Source organism: Anopheles merus, chromosome 2L (assembly GCF_017562075.2).
Source record: "Anopheles merus strain MAF chromosome 2L, AmerM5.1, whole genome shotgun sequence".
Taxonomy (NCBI): domain Eukaryota; kingdom Metazoa; phylum Arthropoda; class Insecta; order Diptera; family Culicidae; genus Anopheles; species Anopheles merus.
In genome coordinates this window covers 33015734-33036526 of record NC_054083.1, presented here as the reverse complement: position 1 = coordinate 33036526, position 20793 = coordinate 33015734, and the positions used below count along the sequence as shown (strand labels likewise).

Genomic DNA, 20793 nt, shown 5'->3' with positions numbered 1-20793 from the left:
GATGTAGTTCGTACTTTGTATTATATTGTGTACGAAAAATCTGTTATTATAACTGTAGTGTAGAATCTGTTCATCATTTGAACCAAAAAAACACAAATATAAATGCTCGAAGAGTCGTTTTTTTTAATACTCATACGTCCCGTTTTAACCTTTTTTTGGTTTTAATTCTTCTCATCGTATTCATGTTCCTGATTTCGCTCGTTCCACCGTGTTGGTGGTGTGTCAGCCACCCGAGAACGTTTATCTTCATTCACAAAATTAAAATTAAAACTTTCACCATTTTACTGTGTGACCTGTGGCTCTGGTTGGTATTATTTTTTCTTCTCCCGAGCGCACAAAAAGCCATAAAAATTTAGTATGAGCGTGAGAGCGAGTGATAAAGCGACCGCTCGCCACACACAGCGGGCAAAGTGAAAGTGTACACATTATTAGAATACTAACGAAGAGTGCGCAGTGGCTCTTGGCAGAGATAGTCAAAACAGACGGAAGTAGCAGAGAGTAATAGTTAGGCTAATGGATTACCCAGTTGGTAGAGCTGTATGGAACGAGAGAGGAAGGTTTTAATTTTTATTTATTTTTAAACGGGAAAGACTGAGAATTAAAAGGTTTTGTTGAGTAACATTCAAAATACTTTCAACTCAAAGCCTAATTAGGAAAGTATTTTTTAAATAAAACTATATTTAATGTAAAGTCAGTACTGCATTTAAAGGCAAAAGTTTTCTCCGCACGTAAATAAATATATTTTTATGTGTCTGAGTATAATTTAAGAAGCTTAAAAATAAGCTTTTTATAAAACGTTATAAACAAAAGAAAACCTTTCGCCGATGGAGACGCCTGGTGTTTCACGAACTTCAACCATTATCCTTCGCCCTTTTTGCATTCATCGTGTGATTTTTTTGTTTTAAGCTCAAAACAAGCAAACAAAAACGTGTTGCAAGTGGAGGCAAAAATTGCATGGCAACACTTCAACACCAACAGAGTTACTGCCATTACTTACTGCTCGTCTTCCCGTATGCATTCTCACTGGAAAAACAGAACAAAAATAAAACACCGCTAGCCGGTTTTCGTTGTGTGCAGCGAGCAAAGGCAGAGTGTGTGAAATGTAAAAAATCACTTAACCACATGTCACCATCGCCGTCGGTTAAGTGTCGCGCGGCAAATGAGGCAAAATAAAAATGGATGAAATAATTTTCATGATTACTATTATTACGGCTGCAACGACAAACTCGACAACACGGGACGACACGGCAAGACACTCGTGAGCTTAATGATGGCATGTTAGTGGATTTCTTCCAGTTTTCTCTCTCTCTTTCTCTCGAGGTATTATTCGCGCTTTGCTTTCACACAATCACGGGATGCGAACATGTTCCGAGGTGTTAAATCTGAAATTGTTCACACTCACTCGCTTTGTGCATTGAGCGACGCGGGAGGTATGCGCTGCAAGGTAGTTCATTACCTTCGCTTGTTACTTTCACGGTAGTGAGTGCAATTAGAAGGCGTCTATAGCTGAAGCCTTTAGAATGGTGCAACTATCTGGTTCAGCGAGGTAGCGTTTTGTTTAAAAAAAAAACACCATTCAAACATCACTTAAGCCCGAAGGAAAGTGAGTGGAATGAAAAGTGTATTTTTAAAACAACGGTTGTTAACTGTACCGGGAACACATGGGGTGGTTTTGTTTCGCAAACGACAGTCTCTATTTTCCATTGAATGCCAAAGCAGTGGTACAAAAAATCCTAAAAAGTTATTTCAAAATTCAATCTCTCCCTCTCTCTCTCTCTCTCTCTCTGGTAAAAGGAACAAATATACACATGGAAAAATAAAATCCATTTAGAGCACATACATCACCTCATATTGCTACTGGTTCGTTGCGCAAAAGGAAGTTAATCAAACGGCCAAAAGCATGCCAAAAGCCAACAAGCACCACCGTGTAGAAAGATTGATGCATCGGTTTGCATACTTGCACGCTGTAATGCAATCTTTGCACTACAAAATTCTTTTCTTTCTCCCTCAAACGGTAAAATAAAACGGACTGTTTCCCACACTACATGCCACGTACAGCGGAAAGCTTTCATCCTGTAGCTACTCTACCGGTTTTGTGTCAAGAAAATATGACACAACCAATTTAACGTGACGACGGTACGGCGAGTGTGGGTTTGTGAACTAAACACAACACCGTGGAGGAAAATCGTTTTCTGCATTTTCCATCAGTGGAAACGATTTTAAAACTACTTTACGCGGTGAAGAGCAGGCATGCAGCCGGCAAAGGTCAGATGGTGCGCACCGGCATAACTTGGTACTTGTCATCCGATGCCAAGTGGGGGGAAACTATCGTACAACACGCTTCCGGAAAATGTATTGGCATTTCCTGTGTGTTGGTTTTTTTGTAATTCAAAAAAAGATTCTTTCTACTACACAAACTAGAGAGCAACCGGCTACGGGGAAGAACAGTAGGTGGGTGAAAATGCATAAACAGTTTCCCATAGAAAAGCTAAAAAAATGGACAACGAAGAAATAAAACGGAGAGAAAAACAAAACCGTAGCGCTAAGCTGGATACGGTGTGAAAGAAAACTGCTTTCACTTTACACCTGAGATTGGTGCATAATAGATTCCCGTCGGTCGAGGGTGCTGGCGAGCGAGGAAGAGTGGATACAATCACCATCTCTACCACCACCACCACCGCCACCTCTTTCAAGCAGTATAGTTTGCAATGAATCAACGAGCAGCGAAACAAGAACAAACTGCTAACTCTGTGCGAAAAAAGGAAAACCATGTAGCTCCATGTTCCGTGGCAATACCATCGACCATTGGGGATCGATTGACGTGCCGACAACCCAGGTGCCGTCGGGTGTGCAAACAGTAAAAATCTGCACCAACAAGACGGCTCTCCGTTACTGCTGTGTGTAGTGTATGTTGGCATGCAAATAAGGTCAGTGCTGTGTGTATTTTATATTTTTTCTTTTCCACCTTATCGCCCGTTACATCCCTGGACCCATGCCCAACTGCTTACAGCAACGATGGCAAAAGCTTTCTGTACAGCTTAGGTACGCTTCTTTGGTTAGTGGTGTTAAGAATAAACACTCCCTTTCCTTAACGGCAGGGCCAGCAGCTGTGTCTCTCGTGTGTGTTGGTGCGCTCGATTCCTCGATGCGTACTGCTTGTTGATGATGATGGTTGCATCATCGTCTTGCACAGAAAAGATCAAATGCATATGGCAACGGCAGGGAAGAACGCTTTACTTCCAACACGCGCACTACACCAACAAGCGATGATTTCTTCATCTGCAAAAACAAAATGGAAATAACTGGAGCAGAAATGGAACGTTCTTAAAAGCGCAAATGTGTCTGTCAACTACCTCGCACCACGGGGATAGACCCGCAGGGGAGGTGAGAAATACTCACAAACACACACAAACATACACACCTCTCGAAACGCTACACACACTAAATAGGCGTAACAGTTTACCTTTTCCCTTAACATCCACTCACTCACTCGGGCGGCACCTTTGCTGCAATCATTTTTTGTGTACTGCGTTTCTCCACAAATGCAATGCTGAAAACATCCCCTGTGCTTTGGGTCTGACAGTGTGCATAATTTTCATAGTGCACTTCAACCCTTCCAGTGTTGAATAGAAAAAGAAAAAAAAATGGATGAGTCGAAAGTCATTTAGACACTACTCTCGAGAGCCAGTAAAAGGGAAGGGAGAGCTTTTGTGTGCGCGTTCAATGGAGAACGATGTTACCACCCTCCGGGGCGATGAGGGATGGGCCTGGGCAAATAAGATAAAAAGAAAGCTTTCGCTTATAAACGCTCCTCGGGATTCCACACTATCCTGCCTCGTTTTACTGCATCTTTCCCGCACTGCTCTTTATTAGTGTCTCTGGTCACGTCAAAAAGGAGCGAAGAGCGAAACACCTCAATGCTTTAGGGCTCTACGCTCCTAATGCAGGGCATGGATGTTAGAAGATCTTACCGTAGGAGCTGTTGGCTCGGGCAACATTTGAATAGTGCTTAATATTTGCTTAGCGTGGCTCGCGTTGGCTGAAAAACCAGCCGGCAAAGTGTAGAGGAGGTCTGTGAAGCATCAGCCACACGCACATAGACACCGAGTCGTAAGGGGGGAGTCTGCGGCGGCAGCTATTCACCGGCGTGTTGCCCCTTGAGACAGTAGAATAAAAGCATCCTAATGCATTCGACTTCATGAAAAAAAAGGGTGTGAAAATTTGCGCCACCCATGTGCTGTGTAGCTTGCACTGTGGACAAAGAAATGAGAGTAAAGTCACTCTTTTGTATAGCATGGGAATAAGACTAGGGGAAACGCATACGTATGAAGCGACGTCAAAAACGTCGCCTGTACTCGAAACAAGTTAGGTTTGCCAGTAAGTTCAATGCGGTCTTTAGCTAGGAAAGCGATTAATGTAGTAAGTTTAAACGTACGTACAGTAAAACTATTGTGATTTGAATACTTTTGAACCTTCCCAAGTGCTCTATGAATAACTGCAACGACTTCTACAAGGTTAAACTTGTACCGAACCCCGTACTTTGACACATTTTGAACATGAAACAAAATAAAAAAAAGGTTTAAAAACATCTTAAAAACTTACTGCTACACCCAACCTCAGCATGTCGTGAAAGATCATGCGAATGAAGGGGATATCAAAGCAACGGTCCGGCGGTAAAAGCTTCCTCCGTCACACATACATACACTCACACACACGCTTGAGCAATAGCAAATAAGAAGCGAACTGTTGAATAGTTTAAGCAACCAGCGCAACCAGGCAGCATAATTTTTTTTTCCGAGAGAGTGAGAACCCCCGTCAACAAAAGCTCAACGAGAAAGTCAACGGGCCGCCTCCGATTTTCCAACCGACACACATATCGTGGAGGAATAAAAAAACTCGGCCTATGCCCACACTAACTGAATGGGAGGAAAGGCCAGGCCAACAGCGACTCCATGCTTCGAATTTGCTGCATGCTGAATAATGGATGAATGCGACCGGGCACGGGTCAGTTCACTTGCCCCTTTCTCCTCCTCCTCCTTCTCCTCTCTCCCTGTGTCTGTTTTCGCGGCAGTTGATGATGCCCGGGTGAACGTCAAGCATAAATCAGGCACAAGCAAATAGGGTTGCAGCAGTCGTCCGAAAGGAGGCATATTTAATGGATTCATACGTACACCGGAACGTCAATGCTGATTTTCCGAGACTGGCGCATCTCGGCTGAGTGCGCGTAATGTTCGTAGAAGCATGTTACCATTTAGCAAAGAAATGGTTTTGGGCATGTTAAAATACTTAGAAGTAAGAAATCCATTTGCCAACCATTCGACCGGCTCCGAATGGAAGATGTAGAGTTCTGTGAAGCAGTATGGGATGATTTAGAAAAAAAGGGTACTATTTATCCATTTTACCTCTCTCCAACACAGCTACACACACACACATACATACATTTTATAATGGGATTTCTTTCACCATAACCGCGCGGTGGAAAGTGCAAGAATCGAAACACCTTACAAAAGGCCATTGCACACCACATGGCTGGAAATTTAATGGCAACCTCCGGAGCCGGTATCCCGTGCGCACAAAACCTGGGCAACTTTTAATGTCCAAAAACGCTCAAACCCAGGCCGATCCTGCTTCTCCGTCCTTCCCCGTGTCGGACCAAAATTGAGATTTGAGAAAATTATTTTACAACATGCTGCGGTTTTTAAGCTGCCCGTGGCTGCAGCTCAGTAACAGCTGCTGCTGCTGCTGCCGCTGCTGCTGCTACCTCCACACTTCCGTTTTATCGAACATTACACCGCGCCGCACCTTGTCGGGTTTGCCACAAAATGGCCGGCACCCCCCTTGCTGCGGGGGGGTGAGTTTTGATGGCCGGTTTTTAACAACCGATATGACGACTTTTACGATTCCGTAGCCACAACTGCACGTACCCAACCAACCCATCGGATATATGGTGGGAAATAATTTTTACCGGGCTTTTTGTGGCCAAGGGGAAGTGAAAACCTGGAGGAAGTTTTCCGACAGCAAAAGCTGCACGGGTTGGATACGGCGGCAGCCGAAACCCATAATCACAAAACCCTGCCGACACACCTGAAACGATGATGCTCTCTTTCTCTGTCTCTCCCGGCGCTCGATGGCAGCTCGAGAAATAGGAAATGTCTTCCGCAAAAGGTACAACACGGAATGGGATTGAATTTGTTGCGGCAAAAACCCCTATTGGTTTAGGGGAGGGGGTGGAAAAAAAGCCAATGAAAAATTGCCCCCCCCCCCTTTTTCTCACCAATCGCCCGGCGCGGTAGGGGAAGAAAACAAGGAAAATAGATTTTACGGTACCTTAAAATTTAGGACCACCACTGCCGACATGTACACGCTGACTTTTCGGAATCATAATTTACCACATTACCTTCCAGCTGGCCGGACGGTAGGCAGTGGGCAGACAGGAATGTGGAAAGCATATTACGTGACACCGATGGCTTTTGTGCACCCAATTTTTCGTGCCAAATGGACTAGTTTTTTCTTCCTTTCTTCTGTTGATGCTTTCTTGAAAAACCATTTTTACAGCCACCGTGACGATTTTGTCATCACAGGAAACGGAAAATATGGTCTCCGTCACCTGCGGGCAGGCAAGTTTTACTTTTATTTGAAAAGCAAAATCTGTCCTATTCTTTACACACGGGACACGGGGCGCGGGAAAGTTCATAAAAAGGCATCCATCATACGTCTCTCCCACGTCCCCCTCGCCAATCGGACACGGCATCCCGAGCACATTTTGGGCCGTTTGGGGGTGCACGGAATATAATTGAGTTATAACTACCCGGAGATGGATTTCCACTGCTGCTGCTGCTGCTGCTTGAGATGGAGGACGCAATTTTCGTACACACCCTCGCGCTGTCCAGATTGCAACAGCTGCCCCGCCGTAGATGGAAAAGTTAAACCCAAAAAATGAATATTCTTTGAAATGTCTGCAGGGCACTTGGGGCTTGGGCACGAATGTATGAGGGTGCTGATATTGTTTCGCTTTTTTGCCTTCTTTGCCAAGGGACAACACAAAAAAACGAAGAAGTTTGATGCAGAAAACTGCGCACGAGCAAGCAAAAGGGAAAACACAATCTTACCTTCGGTGCGGGGGGAGCTGGATGATGATCAACGAATGCGTAAATCTAATAACCGGAAATAAGGAAAATGCTAAACAACGTGCTATTTCTCCACAAAAGATTGCCCAAAAAGGCTAGATAAACCCGGCAAGAAATCCAGGGGACAAAAGACCTTTTTCGTACGCGTGCGGAGGTGATAAAATAAAATTTAATAGAAAATAATACATCTCGAGTTAATTTAGTACCGAGTAAGTGCAGGGGGAAGGAGAAGGGTCGCACTACGGAGAGGCCACATTTGTACAAAAAAAAGGGGACCCCCGGAGAACGAACGGACCACCCCATTTGCATAGATATTACTCCCCGGGGATACTTGTTAGCACATGGAGGAGTATAGGCATTGGGCGAAAACAAATAATTCTGACGTCTCTCTGCGTCCCTCCGGCAAGCGCCGGAAAAGCAACAAGGTGGAACATGCAAAGGTACGTTGGAGGAGGGTTGCCGATTCTTTTATTTTCGGGAAGGACAGCGTCCCAGATGCGAGACGGTTTGCGTTGACGGCAAACAGGCGAGGGGAAAAGAAAATGGGATTTGTTTTCCTAATGGCAAGGAACAATTGAAAGAAAAATCACCAATTGGAACCGGTGAAAGAGGCATTGTCAAAAGTGAAAGTATGAAGGCAGCAAAACATTTTTTTGAACAGAAACAGGAAAAACAAAACAAATAAGCCCTGCGATGAGCACTGTGAGCTCGTTGGGTTCGTTCCACTGCAACATCTGATGCTCTCTACTACTTCCTCCCTTATATTTCCCTTTCACCATAAAAACATCAAACCTTCTTTCTCTGCTTCCCTTCATTACCACCAGAACGTGGTAAAGTGTAATGTAACCCGTTCGGCCGTCTCTAATTGCATATAAATTGTGCGAAAAGGCAACTAACTGCCCTACTACTTTGCTTGCCTTTATCGGAGCGCACCAACACATCGGGAAGCGCCAGTGAATGCCATTGAAACGGGCAAAGGATAACAAAGGCCACAACACAACACCAACACACAACAAAAAAAAAACCTTTTCATTGAAATACTCACACACAAACACACACTAAGAAGGAATGGTACAGAAGAGAAGAGTGACAGAAGACGGCCACCAACGAGCAACAAATTTGAATTGCAAAGATGAATGTCAATGGTCACTTCCCTTTTGGGGGAAGATATTACCCGGCCCGGGAGTAACGAAAGAAGCTTCAGCGGAAGGATTTTCACCCCCGTCATGATACGCACGCCGTCGGAGGACGACGGCGAGAGACACAGCAAGGTGGGAAAAGGAATTTGAATATGATTAAAGCAAATTTTCAACCGCTTGCAATCATTTGCCTTACGGGGCAGCGCAGGCGGAAGCGAAATGCTGAAAGGAGTAAATTGTTCTTCGAAATTCGCGTTCGAAAGGAAACGCGCGGGCAAGAAACGAAAGGCGAGCATGACTTGACGATGGATATAGAAGGGGAAAAAGAACCCAACACAGATCTTTCTTTAATGTGGTTGTCGGCACTTTTCATTACGTGGTTTGGGAGTGGGGGAGGTGCGCTACCTTTCAATCCTTTTTTTCCCTCTTCAGCGTTTGTAGTGCACAGAGAGCCCAAAGAAGACGAAGAAGAAAAAAAAGGTAAATATAAATGAAACACACCAAAGTCCAGGATGAAGCCGCTCGAGCGACGGGTTTGATGAAGTCGGAAAAGTAATTTGGACTCTCTTTCCTCCCGGTTTCCCTGCTCCCGCGTTCCAGCTGTGCCAACGTGCCATTAAATCTTAGTGGACCACTTCAAATGATTGCTGGCAATCTTTGGTCGCTTGTGATGGTGTTTTGTCTTTTCCCGCATTTTCAATCTACATCGTGCGCGCGGTGAAGGGATTTTTTATAGTTTGGTGAAGAATAATTGGACTGTTGTTTTGAGAAAAAAATTAAGTTAACGATTTAATCCTGAAAATGATGTAAGTCCTCGAGCGATAACAATGTTTGGTATGTTTATGAAACAACATAGTTTCAGTTTTTCGAAATGATTTTAAATTTAACATTAAAGATACAATTTTCCCCTTTTTTATTGAAAAACGAGACTTTTAAAAAGTTAATTTATTTCCAAAGAAATTATTTAAAGTACTGAATACTATCAAAATGTTCCTTTATAATTAGCATTTATAAATGAACGTTGTTAGCATACAAAACCATTCTCCTGAGAAACCTCATGTCATAATGAATTTAAGTGAACATATTTTAACAAACTTCACAACTCAAAACTTCAAAGTAATGATTTCTAATTACTTTAACAATTAAATGAGTCATTAAACAATTAGATTTATTTTAGCACAAATTATGTTCATGTATTGAATTGACATTTTACCTCCAAGGCAAAGGACATTCAATTTTTAAATGTCCAAACTTTCAAAAAATGTTCTCTCCAACGCAAAAAGCCAATTTGATTTATGACATCTCCCTAGCCCTAGAGCAAGTGTTCTGCTCCTCAGTAACAAATCGTTTTCATGTTCCTTCGACCAAGTGTGGTGGCCGGTCGGTGACCACACATACACCAGGTACGCGCACCGGCCAGCCGGTCAGACCGAAACCTGAAAGGCAGCAACCGAAACCACCAACACCAGCAGTAGCAGCGAAACATGTCATTAGCAGTTAATTACAATGGTTCACGACACACACACACACACATTCGGAGGAACCACAAGACGAGACATGAACGGTGTTTGGGGCCGAAAGATGGCCACAGTTGGGTTTGGGGGGGGGGGGGCGCGCAAGCAGGACAAGTTTTGCGGTTTGTTATGCCCAAACCCGCAAAACCTCAAGACGTTTCCGGACGACGTGCTCGATGATCCTGGTCATTACTGCGGGCTAGGTGGCTCATTTCTATGCGTTTGGTAAAGCCTGGCCGGAACGTGCCTCGGGAGTCACTTTTCCCTGGATTGGAGCTGCCGCATTGCATTGCGAATGGGGGTATGATGCGCACGGTAGAACCGAGGCTGGTCAGATATTGGAGATTGGAGGAAGGTACTTTCCCATGGCCTCACACACACACACACACGCGCGCAGGACAGAATTTGCCGACGCCTGTCACAATCCGGTGTACAAATTGATAAATTACCTCACCGCAAACGATCGAGCGAGGCAGTTGTGGCACCTTGCTCGTGGTACGCATACTTGTATGAGGGGAAAAACTGGAGCAAAACTGTCCGGCATGGAAGAGGATGTAAAGGAGCACGGCTGCGAAGAGATCACGACGCTTGTGTTCCCACACAAAGGTACACTCCTCCACCAGGCTAGCGGGGCATTTCGGGGGAAGATACTAAGATAACTGCAAAGGACGAACGGCTACGAGAACGTCGACGAAATCTTCCTCCTGCTGCTGCTGCTACTACTGCTGGTACCAAGTTTGACAACAATTGCGCACACAGAAGAAACCATTCATTGCCACACATACGGTACAGTACGGTTTTCGGAATGCTTGCGAAAAGGTGCCAACAAGCACAGTGCAAACGAAGGCGGCAAACGACTGCCACACCACATAAAACACTGCTGCACAAGCTTTCCGTCACAGCCGCTGGCAGCACTGCAAAGGCACCGAAGTGGCGTCTTCTGTATGGGCGCCGTTGCCGCTGCTCTCGGAGGAGACGTGGTGAACTTGCGTGGGAACCCCCGTCGAAGAAGTTGGGTGGAAGTTGAGGAAGGAACGAGCAGAAGGAATATGCGATGCGGGAAGGCGTAAGAGATTAAGACCATAAATTATACTCACTATCAAGCCACTTGGAGTCGTATTTCAGGGTGCGCTTGAAGTTAAACACCTTCTTGCCAGTTGTCATGTTGTACAGATCGGTGCGGAATATCACCGTGTCGGCTTTGGTGAATTCGGCGTTCGTGCCGGAGTACTGCAACGAGAAGATGGGGTAAAGAGGATGGGTTTAGACAATTTTACGGTGTTCCAGATGAAGCTTGTTGTGTGTGCCGAGGACACGCAACGCAACAGTGTTAAAAAGGGCGTGTGACAGAGGTAGTGAGGGACGGTGTGCGTGAAGTCAGTAATAAAATTAGTTCCCTAACGAATAAATCAATTCAGGCCTGAAGGTATGCATACCCACAAAGGCCCGTAAGGTTGCTTTACTCTTCCTGTAGGTGAGAGGTGAGACGTGATGCGCTCGCACGCCGAAAATTGATGAGCGGGAAGACAGTTAACACTTTCGTAACAAGCGGGAAGTTGCTTCTCCATCGTGAGTTTTGCGAAGGGCCACACAATTTCGAGCAACCCGAGCAACGTGCACGTCGTCTTCGCTAACGATAACGAAAAACTGTCACTAAAAAAGAAAGATGACACAGCAGGAGTACACCGACGCTCACAATGGAGCTAGAGCCGCTGCGCTATTGCTACCTTGATTCGGAGAGGGGAGAAGGTGTTGGATGTTGGGTTGGTGGTCCTGCTCCATATTTCAGCTTATCTACGCCCGTCAACATACCGGGTGCAGGCGAAAGAAATCGAAGAAACTAAACCCTGAGCTGGGATTGCTTCGTAGAAACTGTGTCAGCTTGAGATGTTCTGCTTCAAAATGGCTAAGGATAGCATTAAACCGTAGCCCACAAACATACAAAGACACACACGCACACCCACAGACACACAAACACATCCAAACCAATCACAGGCCAGTGAAGTGTGAGAGATTTCCGAGTAAGAAAATGCATAAATTTTCCCCATCCGTCGGTTGCTGGTTGGTCCTTCCAGCGAGAATTGGTGGCGTGGCGAACTAGACCAAAAAGAGTTGCTTGCAACTTGTGAGGTGATAAAAGCTTTCTGTCACGGCGAAAAAGGAAGAGTTATTAAGAGTGAATAGGACGAAGAAGCCTGGGATGTGTGATAAGTGTGCACTGAAGAGTAAGTGTTCGCTTCCCGATTCTGTGCAATTGAAACGGGGATCGAACGAGAATAAATAAGTCCAAAGACTCGTCCTTAGTTTCAATAGGTGCTGTTTGTAGTGCACACCACACCACAACAAACCTTTCATCAGACAGGAAGATTTCAATAAATGTGATGTTTTAAATGTATAGTTTAATAATAAAAAAAATCAAATTTTATTTTATAAGGCAAATTTTGATTATAAAATTAGGAGTTTTTTGTTTATGTTGGCAGATATCTAAACAAATTGATAAATTTAACATCTTCAGTCCTTGGACACGATTTGAAAATTAGCTTAAAAGCATATAAGGTACACTCGTAATACTTACCAATGCTGGCAAATCGCCCGGATTGCCCTGCTCTACGTAGATGGCGGTCGAGTTGTCGTACGGATCGTAGGGACATTTGGCAATGCCCAGCCCGATGCCGGGCACATACTCCGAGCGCGGCAGGTGCGTTAAATTTGACTGTGGTACACAAAAAAAAGGAGAAAAACGAGAGATGAATAAAAATAAACGTTATTCAATGTACACTTCAAAGGGGGAAAATGTTTGAAAATAACTTTCCAAAGAATGGACGACACAAAATAAACCCGCTTCCCCGGGAAGGGATTTTCGTTCAGTGGGGAAAAAAACGAAACAAAACAAAACACACCACCAGCAGCAAACCATCGCTATTTTACGCCTAAATGAAGAAAGCTCCAATAAACCGATTGCCTGTTTTTTTTTTTGGTTTTTGCTCGTGCTTTATGAAACCATACCGCCGGGCCGAACATGTCCCCTTCCGAGCGGTTCGCGGTGAAAACAGTGGGGACACTAAACAGTGACTAAAAATATGGTAGTGACCGGATGATTAAGGGAAGGCATGGGAATAAACGAAAAGGAGGAGTAAAAATATAGTCACCACCACTGAACACTGGCAAAATCGAGCCAAACCGGGTTGGAACGAAGCTTCATCCACCACCCCGTTTTGTTCTTCCCAGCATAAAATACACATCAAGAGGGAGACAGAGAGAGAGAGAGAGAGAGAGCGAGGAACGAGCCCACCCAGTTGGTTGCTGGTTTATAATTTTTTCAACAAAAACTCAACGAGTGATCAATTTTACGCGCTGCCCCTTCGTACCACGGGTGGGGATTATGCGACGGAAAACGGTAAAAAAAAGAAAACCCGCACAAAACTTTCCCGTTTGTCGTCATCATTGTTGTCAATAGTGGATTGCTATTTTTTAACTGTTTTTTTCTCTTCCGAAAACTCTCCATGAAAGTACAAAGGCCGCACAAAAAATCAAATGCAAAATTCTACCATACCGTACACACTCATTACCCGGAACACACTGCCACACCGGGGGTGAGTTTGGGGAGCTTCCCTTCTCTCCATCTCTGACACTGCAGGAGGACTAGGAATTTCATTTTTCAATCGAATATGTATTGATTACATAGCAGCCAACATGCCCAGTGCAGAAATGATTTACGACAGAGCGAGAGAGAGAGAGAGAGAGAGAGAGAGAGAGAGAGAGATAGTAAAACTGATGGCATGTGATGATAGAGTGTATTGGAAACCAATGGAATGAGACAAAGGCGAATGGAAACAAAACGAAACAAAGCCCGCTCCTGATCAAACACGATCTGCACGGAATAGAAACAAAAAAGCTGGTTTTTTTCCTGAGCGACTTCTAGCAAAAAGAAAGCATAAAACCTAGTAAAAAGAGCCGGAAAAGTTGATCAATAGGCGGAGTACAGTTGTAGCGCGATGAATGGGTAAAAATGACAACCGGATAAATGAATGAAAACAAACCCAAACCTTGGTTGGGAAGCCTCCACTCTAGCTGCCAAAGTGAGCAAGCGACATTCCATTGTGTTCTGCCGCTTTTGGCCACAAGTGGGCCGTGCGTACGAGTCGCCAAATGAACACCCTTCACCCGAAACCAGGGAAGGTGGGTGTACGGGTGGGATTTTGGTGTTGACCATTTTTGGTGGAAATTCTGCAAACTCCAATTGCTGAAAGGAAACACACACACACAGAAGGCAAGCAGGAGGAGAAAGACGGTGTGAAAGCTTTCATAAAGGCTGCCTATTTTCCTGGATGGCTTTTGCATAGGAAAATAGGAACAAAAAGCTAGCAAAAATGGGGGTAAAAGAGGACCGATAAACTAGGCGGATTTTGTGTGCCCGGGTCGGTTTTCCCCGGTGGTATAAATATTAGATGGAATTTCAAACAAAGCTCACCGGGAAACTTTAGACTGGGCAAATAAACACACGACGAAATAAAGGCAACACATCGCACCACTACCCCGTGTTTGTGTGTGTGCGTGTTCCGCGACCCTTTTGCAATACCGAAAGCCAAAAGCACAAAATTGGCGATGCTTTATGGGAAAGTGTTAGGCTTTTTTTGCTTTCCCGAACATTCCCGAATCGAATTGCAAGGGTGTAGCGAAAGCGCGTCAATGCCTTCATTTTTCCATCCCCATTGATGAATCGTACCCAAACTGGAAACAATAACGCATAAATGCTGTTAAAATATCACCCCGTTTTTGCTGTGATGTGCGTTCTAAAAATGAGTGCGACGATTGGATGTTTTTGTTTTACCCACTGGCTGCTGCTGTTTGTGCTATTACCAAGCAGAGGCGAATGATTATAGTTTGTTTTGCAAATGTTTTGATTTGCACGTGTAGGGTGTGCATCGGAGAATGGGCTCCACTCATTTGATGGGCGACTTTTGTTACCAAAAAAAAAAAAATGCAGCAAAAGCGAAAAGATTGCAAAATGCACAGAGCTTTCGAAAAGTATAGCCGCAATCAAAATAGAAACGTCATTTGATAGCAACACGAAGGGTAGTAAGGGGGTATTTTATTTACGAATATCATGAATAATATTGAACGAATAATAAATTCATACACTTAGACAGACCTTCAAAAAAGGGCAGTTTGAGGTTTGTATTCATGTGGGTTAAACGATTGTTGATGCTCAACAATCTGTACTTGATGTTTATTTAAAGCCAGCATCACAAAAAAAAATAATATTAAGCTAAAAATTGAAGCACAATCCAAACTAAGAGCAATAAATTTCTCTGCTTCTCAACAACCAATCCAATCTTCGTGGCATGACGCTTGAATCCGCGAACGAAGCTTGCAGTGCAGTGCGTATCGCCAGAGACAGCATAGGGGGGGAGGGAAAAAAACCGAGTGATAAATTAAAAACTGCACCGTGAATGAATCACCACGTCGCACAGACAAACACTGCAGACTGTCAGTTTTCTATGCTGCTGTCTAAAGGAATGTTTTTCTTACAGTCGCTTCTGTCATACTGGACAAGCCTGAACGCTGCCAACTTGTAGAGGAGTTCGAGAACGATGAACAGATTGGATCGAGATTTATACACAATCTTGCTGTCAGACGGATGACATACGGCAGGGTTATTGGTGCTATTTTAAAAATGACGGAAGCTCTTAGCTTAGGAGCTAGAAAGGTAGGAATTTCATCAAATTCATCAATCAATGTAAACGTAAACCATGTGCTATTGGCTGTTGAAGAAAAGCAAACTGCCACCGTGGAGATACTTCTGATGAAATGGTTTTTTGTTGGCAAAACTATTTAAGGACATTGATTGAGCAATAAATAGACACTTCTAGAGCCACGTTCGAAGTTACATTGGTATTAATTGAGCTCATGATAAGAGATTGAATAGCTTCAAAGTATAAAAGGAATTTGTAAGTGATTTTTAAACAATTTCTTTGGCCATGATGATGGAGTAGAAAAAATTAGTTATTTGTTTTCGGAAATGTAGCAAAACATTTCAATAGAAATAAAATTAAATGATTTTTACCCGAGCAAGGAAACAGCTCGTTTATTCTCCATCATGCTGGCTCGTCACCAATACAGCAACTACCATCAAAACACCAGAGAGCGCCACCCAAAGATTAGCAGCACATTCCACTAACGCCGTTTGCATTTAATGATCCCCATCGTGTCAACAAAATGGAACCCCACGATGGTAATTAAAGACAGCTTCAACGATCGATTAATTATTCTCGCTCCATTACATTTCCAACCGCTCTCGGGCTACAGCAGCGTCACTCAATCCTTTGCCGCTCCGGTTGCTCAAAGTTTCATCCGAGCGGATAAGGGCACACCACTTTTTGCAGCGAAACTCTTCCATTGAAACCTTCCCCATCATCCCCCAGCGTATGATAGGGATTGTATGAACAGAAACAAAAAAAAGTCCTACTCATTGCGGAGCATGAGCCGCAGTGGAAACAATTGTATATATCCTGCTTTCCCTCCGCCCTGGTGGTTAAGTATTGTCAAGTGCGCACAAAGTTTTCCACTTGATTGAGTTTTCCTAACGGCGCACGTTTGCTGCACCCACGCGGTATAAGGCCTTATTATTTTCGTATTGCTGCCACCGTACGATGAGGAGTTTTGCAATTCAGGCTACACCTCCAATGAAAACTCTGTCTCTCTCCTAGTGGTGGCAGCTGCGGTTGGAAAGCAAAATGCGCCCCGATCAGCAAACCGTCGTCCTACTCACCCCCTCCGCAATTGATTCAAGCACGGAAAGAAGAAATGAAAATGCGTTCCCGTTTTGAAAATCTATTACGAATGCAATCGACTGTAAGAATGCGATAATGTTGTTGTAAGCAAGGTGCCAAATTCGCCCGGTGAGGAGGAGATGATACGGGGACACGGTTTCCGACGTGTAAAGTCGGAAATGTTCGTTGCAGGTTTGATACTAGGGGCGGTGAGATTGAGATAAAAATTGGCTTATTTTCTACGTGACTTTAAACACCAGGGAGTTGGAACAGATTTTAGCAAATAATTCGTCAAACAATGCTACACCAAGCAAATATTGTTTTTTTTTTTTTAAATGAGACATTGTGACTGGGTTGTTCTTTTCTGTGAGGAAAATATTTATGTTCCTTGTGTTGCATTCTTGACAAGCTTACAGATTTTAATGATAAAAGTGGATTCATTTGAATAATTCGGTACATCGTTACAAGTAAAATGACAAGCAAGCGCATTGAATTTAATGATTGAAAATGAGTTATTTATATATTTATAATTAATCGATCATTGATTTATTTATAGTGTCATATATAACTATTAAAATAGGAATAGAATATAAACACGGTAAGTTCTATGCTCTCCAAGACGCTCCTCCATTCGCGCCCTTTAATTAGTTTTGTTCTTTTACGAGCCTACCAGCAGCATTACACCCTGCAATTATTATGAGCAGTAGCCTAACAGTGCACGAGCGTTATGAGCGTAGGACCTTTCAACTGCCGGAAGCTGCACACACTACTTCGTGGGCTCTTAAAGAGCCTCTTAAGAAAAAAAGCACATTACTTTTAAAGCCGATTAGCATCAGCGTCAGCAAGGAAATAAAGGCGATAGAAACGTATTCCACCCTATGCTTTCCGTAACAAAACGTCGGCACACACACACTACACGGAAATTACATTTGACGCTAAAAGTTTTGGTCTAGCCGTTTACGACTTTTAAATAATCTTACTTCAAACAGCGCCTAAGCTACCGCGCCACACCACGTGTATCTTTAACTCCAAAATGATGCGCGCGATTGACATCATCTATGGCGGGTGGCAAGCAAGAAAATGGAAGAAATAAAGGCAATTCCAGAAGCACGGTGACAGGGACGTTGCTGGGGTAGGCTGCCGGTTTAATGAGCCTATAATCTTTGATGGATGTTGACACTTCGAGGCGTTAACGGTTTATAGTGGTGTCTTTGCCGCATGGCTGAGAGGTCCTCTTTCAGCAAGCGGCTCTTTGGGCGACGGCAAGAAAGCAACCTTCCTTCGCTGTTTACCGCCAGCGAAAATAACGATCCTTTGATGAGTTAAATTTTGTAATTTAATTTAATGTAAACGACATTTAGCAAACTACGCCGGTGGCCGTAAAAATACACACTTACACACACACACAAGCAGCGCAAACACCGGCCGGTTGCCAGCGGTTGCAGCGTCAAGTTTGAGGTCGATTTCATTAAGGAAATGCCAAACGCCATAATCATCTGTCTAGTGCAGCGTTAGCGGCTCACAAACGACAGCCAAGCTCGGCACAGGGTCTGTCTTAAAGAGTCACCTTACATTAGGCACCGAATAGGCCGAGTTTGCCATTATTAAATAATAATCTCGGCACGCTCCGCGGGAAGAATGTGCGCTATTTTATCGATCTCGGAAGCGCTGCCCTAAAAGTTAAACAGGTTTCCGCCACTCCAAAGGAGCAGAAAAGACACTGTGGCATAGCATGGATTTAAAGTTTCGTTCCTTCGCCCGCATAATGGGGCACGCCGGGCCCATGGCAACCTGCCAACACAAGGGAAGGGATCATATTAAGGGCGAAGAAAACACATTGAAGCACGCGCAGGTGTCATCAGCCCCTGCTGTATCTGCCAATTTGCAAACAACATTATGAGAGCGCCAGGGAGCGCCAGGGTTGTTGGTCATGTTTTAATAGGAGTAACACCTTTCCACTGTTCGTGTTTTAATCCTCAGCAAAGCGGCAGGCTAAATAAATCCAGCCGGGGCGAGCGGTCGTCGGAACGGCCCACCGACCACCCTGGGAAACAATAATATTATGATGCTCAACAAATGAGGTCCGTTCATTCGTCCCTCGGTGGGTGGCTGCCCGCAAGGGAACAAGTGGCGATGCGCCGGACGCAAGCGGCGGCTGAGAGCAGGCCAAGCGTTAATTTTTATTGCAACGGATTATGCCTTAAGAGGATATTATGATGCTTTAAAGGGCGGCCAACACACGCCCGCCGTACAAGCCGCAGCCACAATGACCACGACAACTCTCATCTGTCGCTTTTGCGCTCTCTCTCTCACTCCATCGCCCGTGCAAACGTTCACTGCGAGCATCGTGCCACACACACTCATCCTTAAATCTCGCAGGTGGTGCACACAGTTTTAACTACCTCCCATTAAAACCTTCCGCCACTTCTCCACTCTAAATTGCATTGCGTTGCTTGCGCTCGGCGATGGCGTGACGCGTATTAAGGAGCGCCAGCACCGTGTCCACACACACAAAACCCCCCATTCCCCGACTATAAAGGCCTCATTTGCCGTGGCACAAAGAGCGGAGTGGCAAAAAAACAAGAAGGACTTTCCACCTTTTATATTCACACTCTGTTTGGGTGCATGCGAAAAGGAAAAAATGGCTTGATTTTTGACTCGCCACAACCCATCTCCATCGTTTTACCGGTATGGGACACATGGGGCGAATAGCGGTGTGATACTGCTGGTCGTGGTTAGCTTTTCTCGAGTGCAAATGGATGAGTTTGGGAAAGCAAGGCAGAGTGTTAGGGTTAGGTTGGGGACACTTTTGCACACAAAGCGATTTTCTTTTGTTCGCTAATGAACGGAACGCGCGAACCATCCTCTTTTCGCGACCTTTTCTAAATGGCTATATTGTGCGACGGGACCTGTAGATAGGTGCGGATCGGGAAACCCAATGGAAATGATGGGTAATTGTCGCATGGAAAGGAAAAGGGTTAATATAACTTAATTAAAAATTTATAATAATTGCCGTAAAAATGGACACGTTTAATGTTGCATGAGACGGAAAATATTTTTGAAATTTGTTTTTATTCAGAAAGAGAACATATTTCATTCTACGGCAAGAGAAAAAATCATATAGAATTATTTAAAATTATAAAATGATTTAAAATGATACTTTTCCTGGGGCTAAAAATGACTCTAATTTAGGCGCAAATGGATTGATTGTTTGCTGATGTTTTTTGGAGATACTTAAACTCGGTGAAGTGTATTTTATCTTATAATTTAAATTATTTAAAAAAATATTTAAAAGATAAGAGGAAAAGCACACGAGAATGAATTGATTGAATTTCAAATCGATCGAATACGACAAATCATCATGAACTCAATTTGTGTAGCATTGCTTTAGAAATAATGATTCGAGAAAAAACTCACATTTGCTACTTTTGTTGGTTGAAAATGAGGGAAATGTTGAAAAACTAAGTAAAAAATAGAAAATGGAATAGACAGGTAATAAATAAAATGTAATACTTACATAAATCACCAGATCCTTCGGGTTGTGGGCATTCGTGCCGCAGATATACAGTCGATTTCCGCTGTCCATGGGCTGAATCACTCGAATATGGTTCTTGCAGTCAAACATCTGGGAGGGGAAAAAGAAGTGAAAAAACACACACACATGTAAATAACCATCAGTACTGATTTGACAAAACTCCCGGCAAAAAGAACCCCACCTCCCCCGGGGGAGAATTACATCCATTTGGAGTGAAATTGAAAATGATCGCTGTTTGACGTGGCGCGGAAGAGTTTCCCAAACTGCAGCGCGCAAAGTAACATCATACCGCAATTATTTAAGCAACCGTCCGCCGAGCGGGTGAACGGGTTCGAAGCACCAGCGAGCGACAGATATTTGCGCAGCACGGAACACGGGGTGCTCGGTAATACCTTCGAATTGATTTTTATCCCCATCCCTATCCTCCCCATTTCAGCCCGCCCCAAAAACGGTAGTAAAGCTGCAACTTTGTCGTCTGCATTCGGTTCATTCGTGCATGCAGCGCGCATTGACTGCAACGCGCCAACAGCAGACATCGCGCATTTTTACATACGCTGCCACACTCTCGCGTCCCATCATTTCCATTGATGGAAAGGGAACTGGGGGCAGCACCAACTCGTCGCCCATCAAACTCGCGCGGCTGGAAAATGGGGAATATTTTCCCGTCAAAGAGAAAGTTTCCAACAATAAACAACACACTAAGCG

General features: G+C 44.1%; 1 protein-coding gene across 7 annotated transcripts in view; it reads right to left on the bottom strand.

Moving 5' to 3' along the window:
• LOC121594855 (semaphorin-2A-like) overlaps positions 1-20793 on the bottom strand; it is a 303073-nt gene that overhangs the window by 32315 nt on the left and 249965 nt on the right. For all 7 annotated transcript variants that reach the window (XM_041918589.1, XM_041918585.1, XM_041918583.1 and 4 more), the window contains exons 6-8: positions 20071-20178; positions 12356-12493; positions 10878-11010 (exon numbers count right to left, since the gene is read on the bottom strand). In XM_041918589.1, the coding sequence (XP_041774523.1) occupies positions 10878-11010; positions 12356-12493; positions 20071-20178 (379 nt within the window). The remainder of the gene's footprint in view (positions 1-10877; positions 11011-12355; positions 12494-20070; positions 20179-20793) is intronic.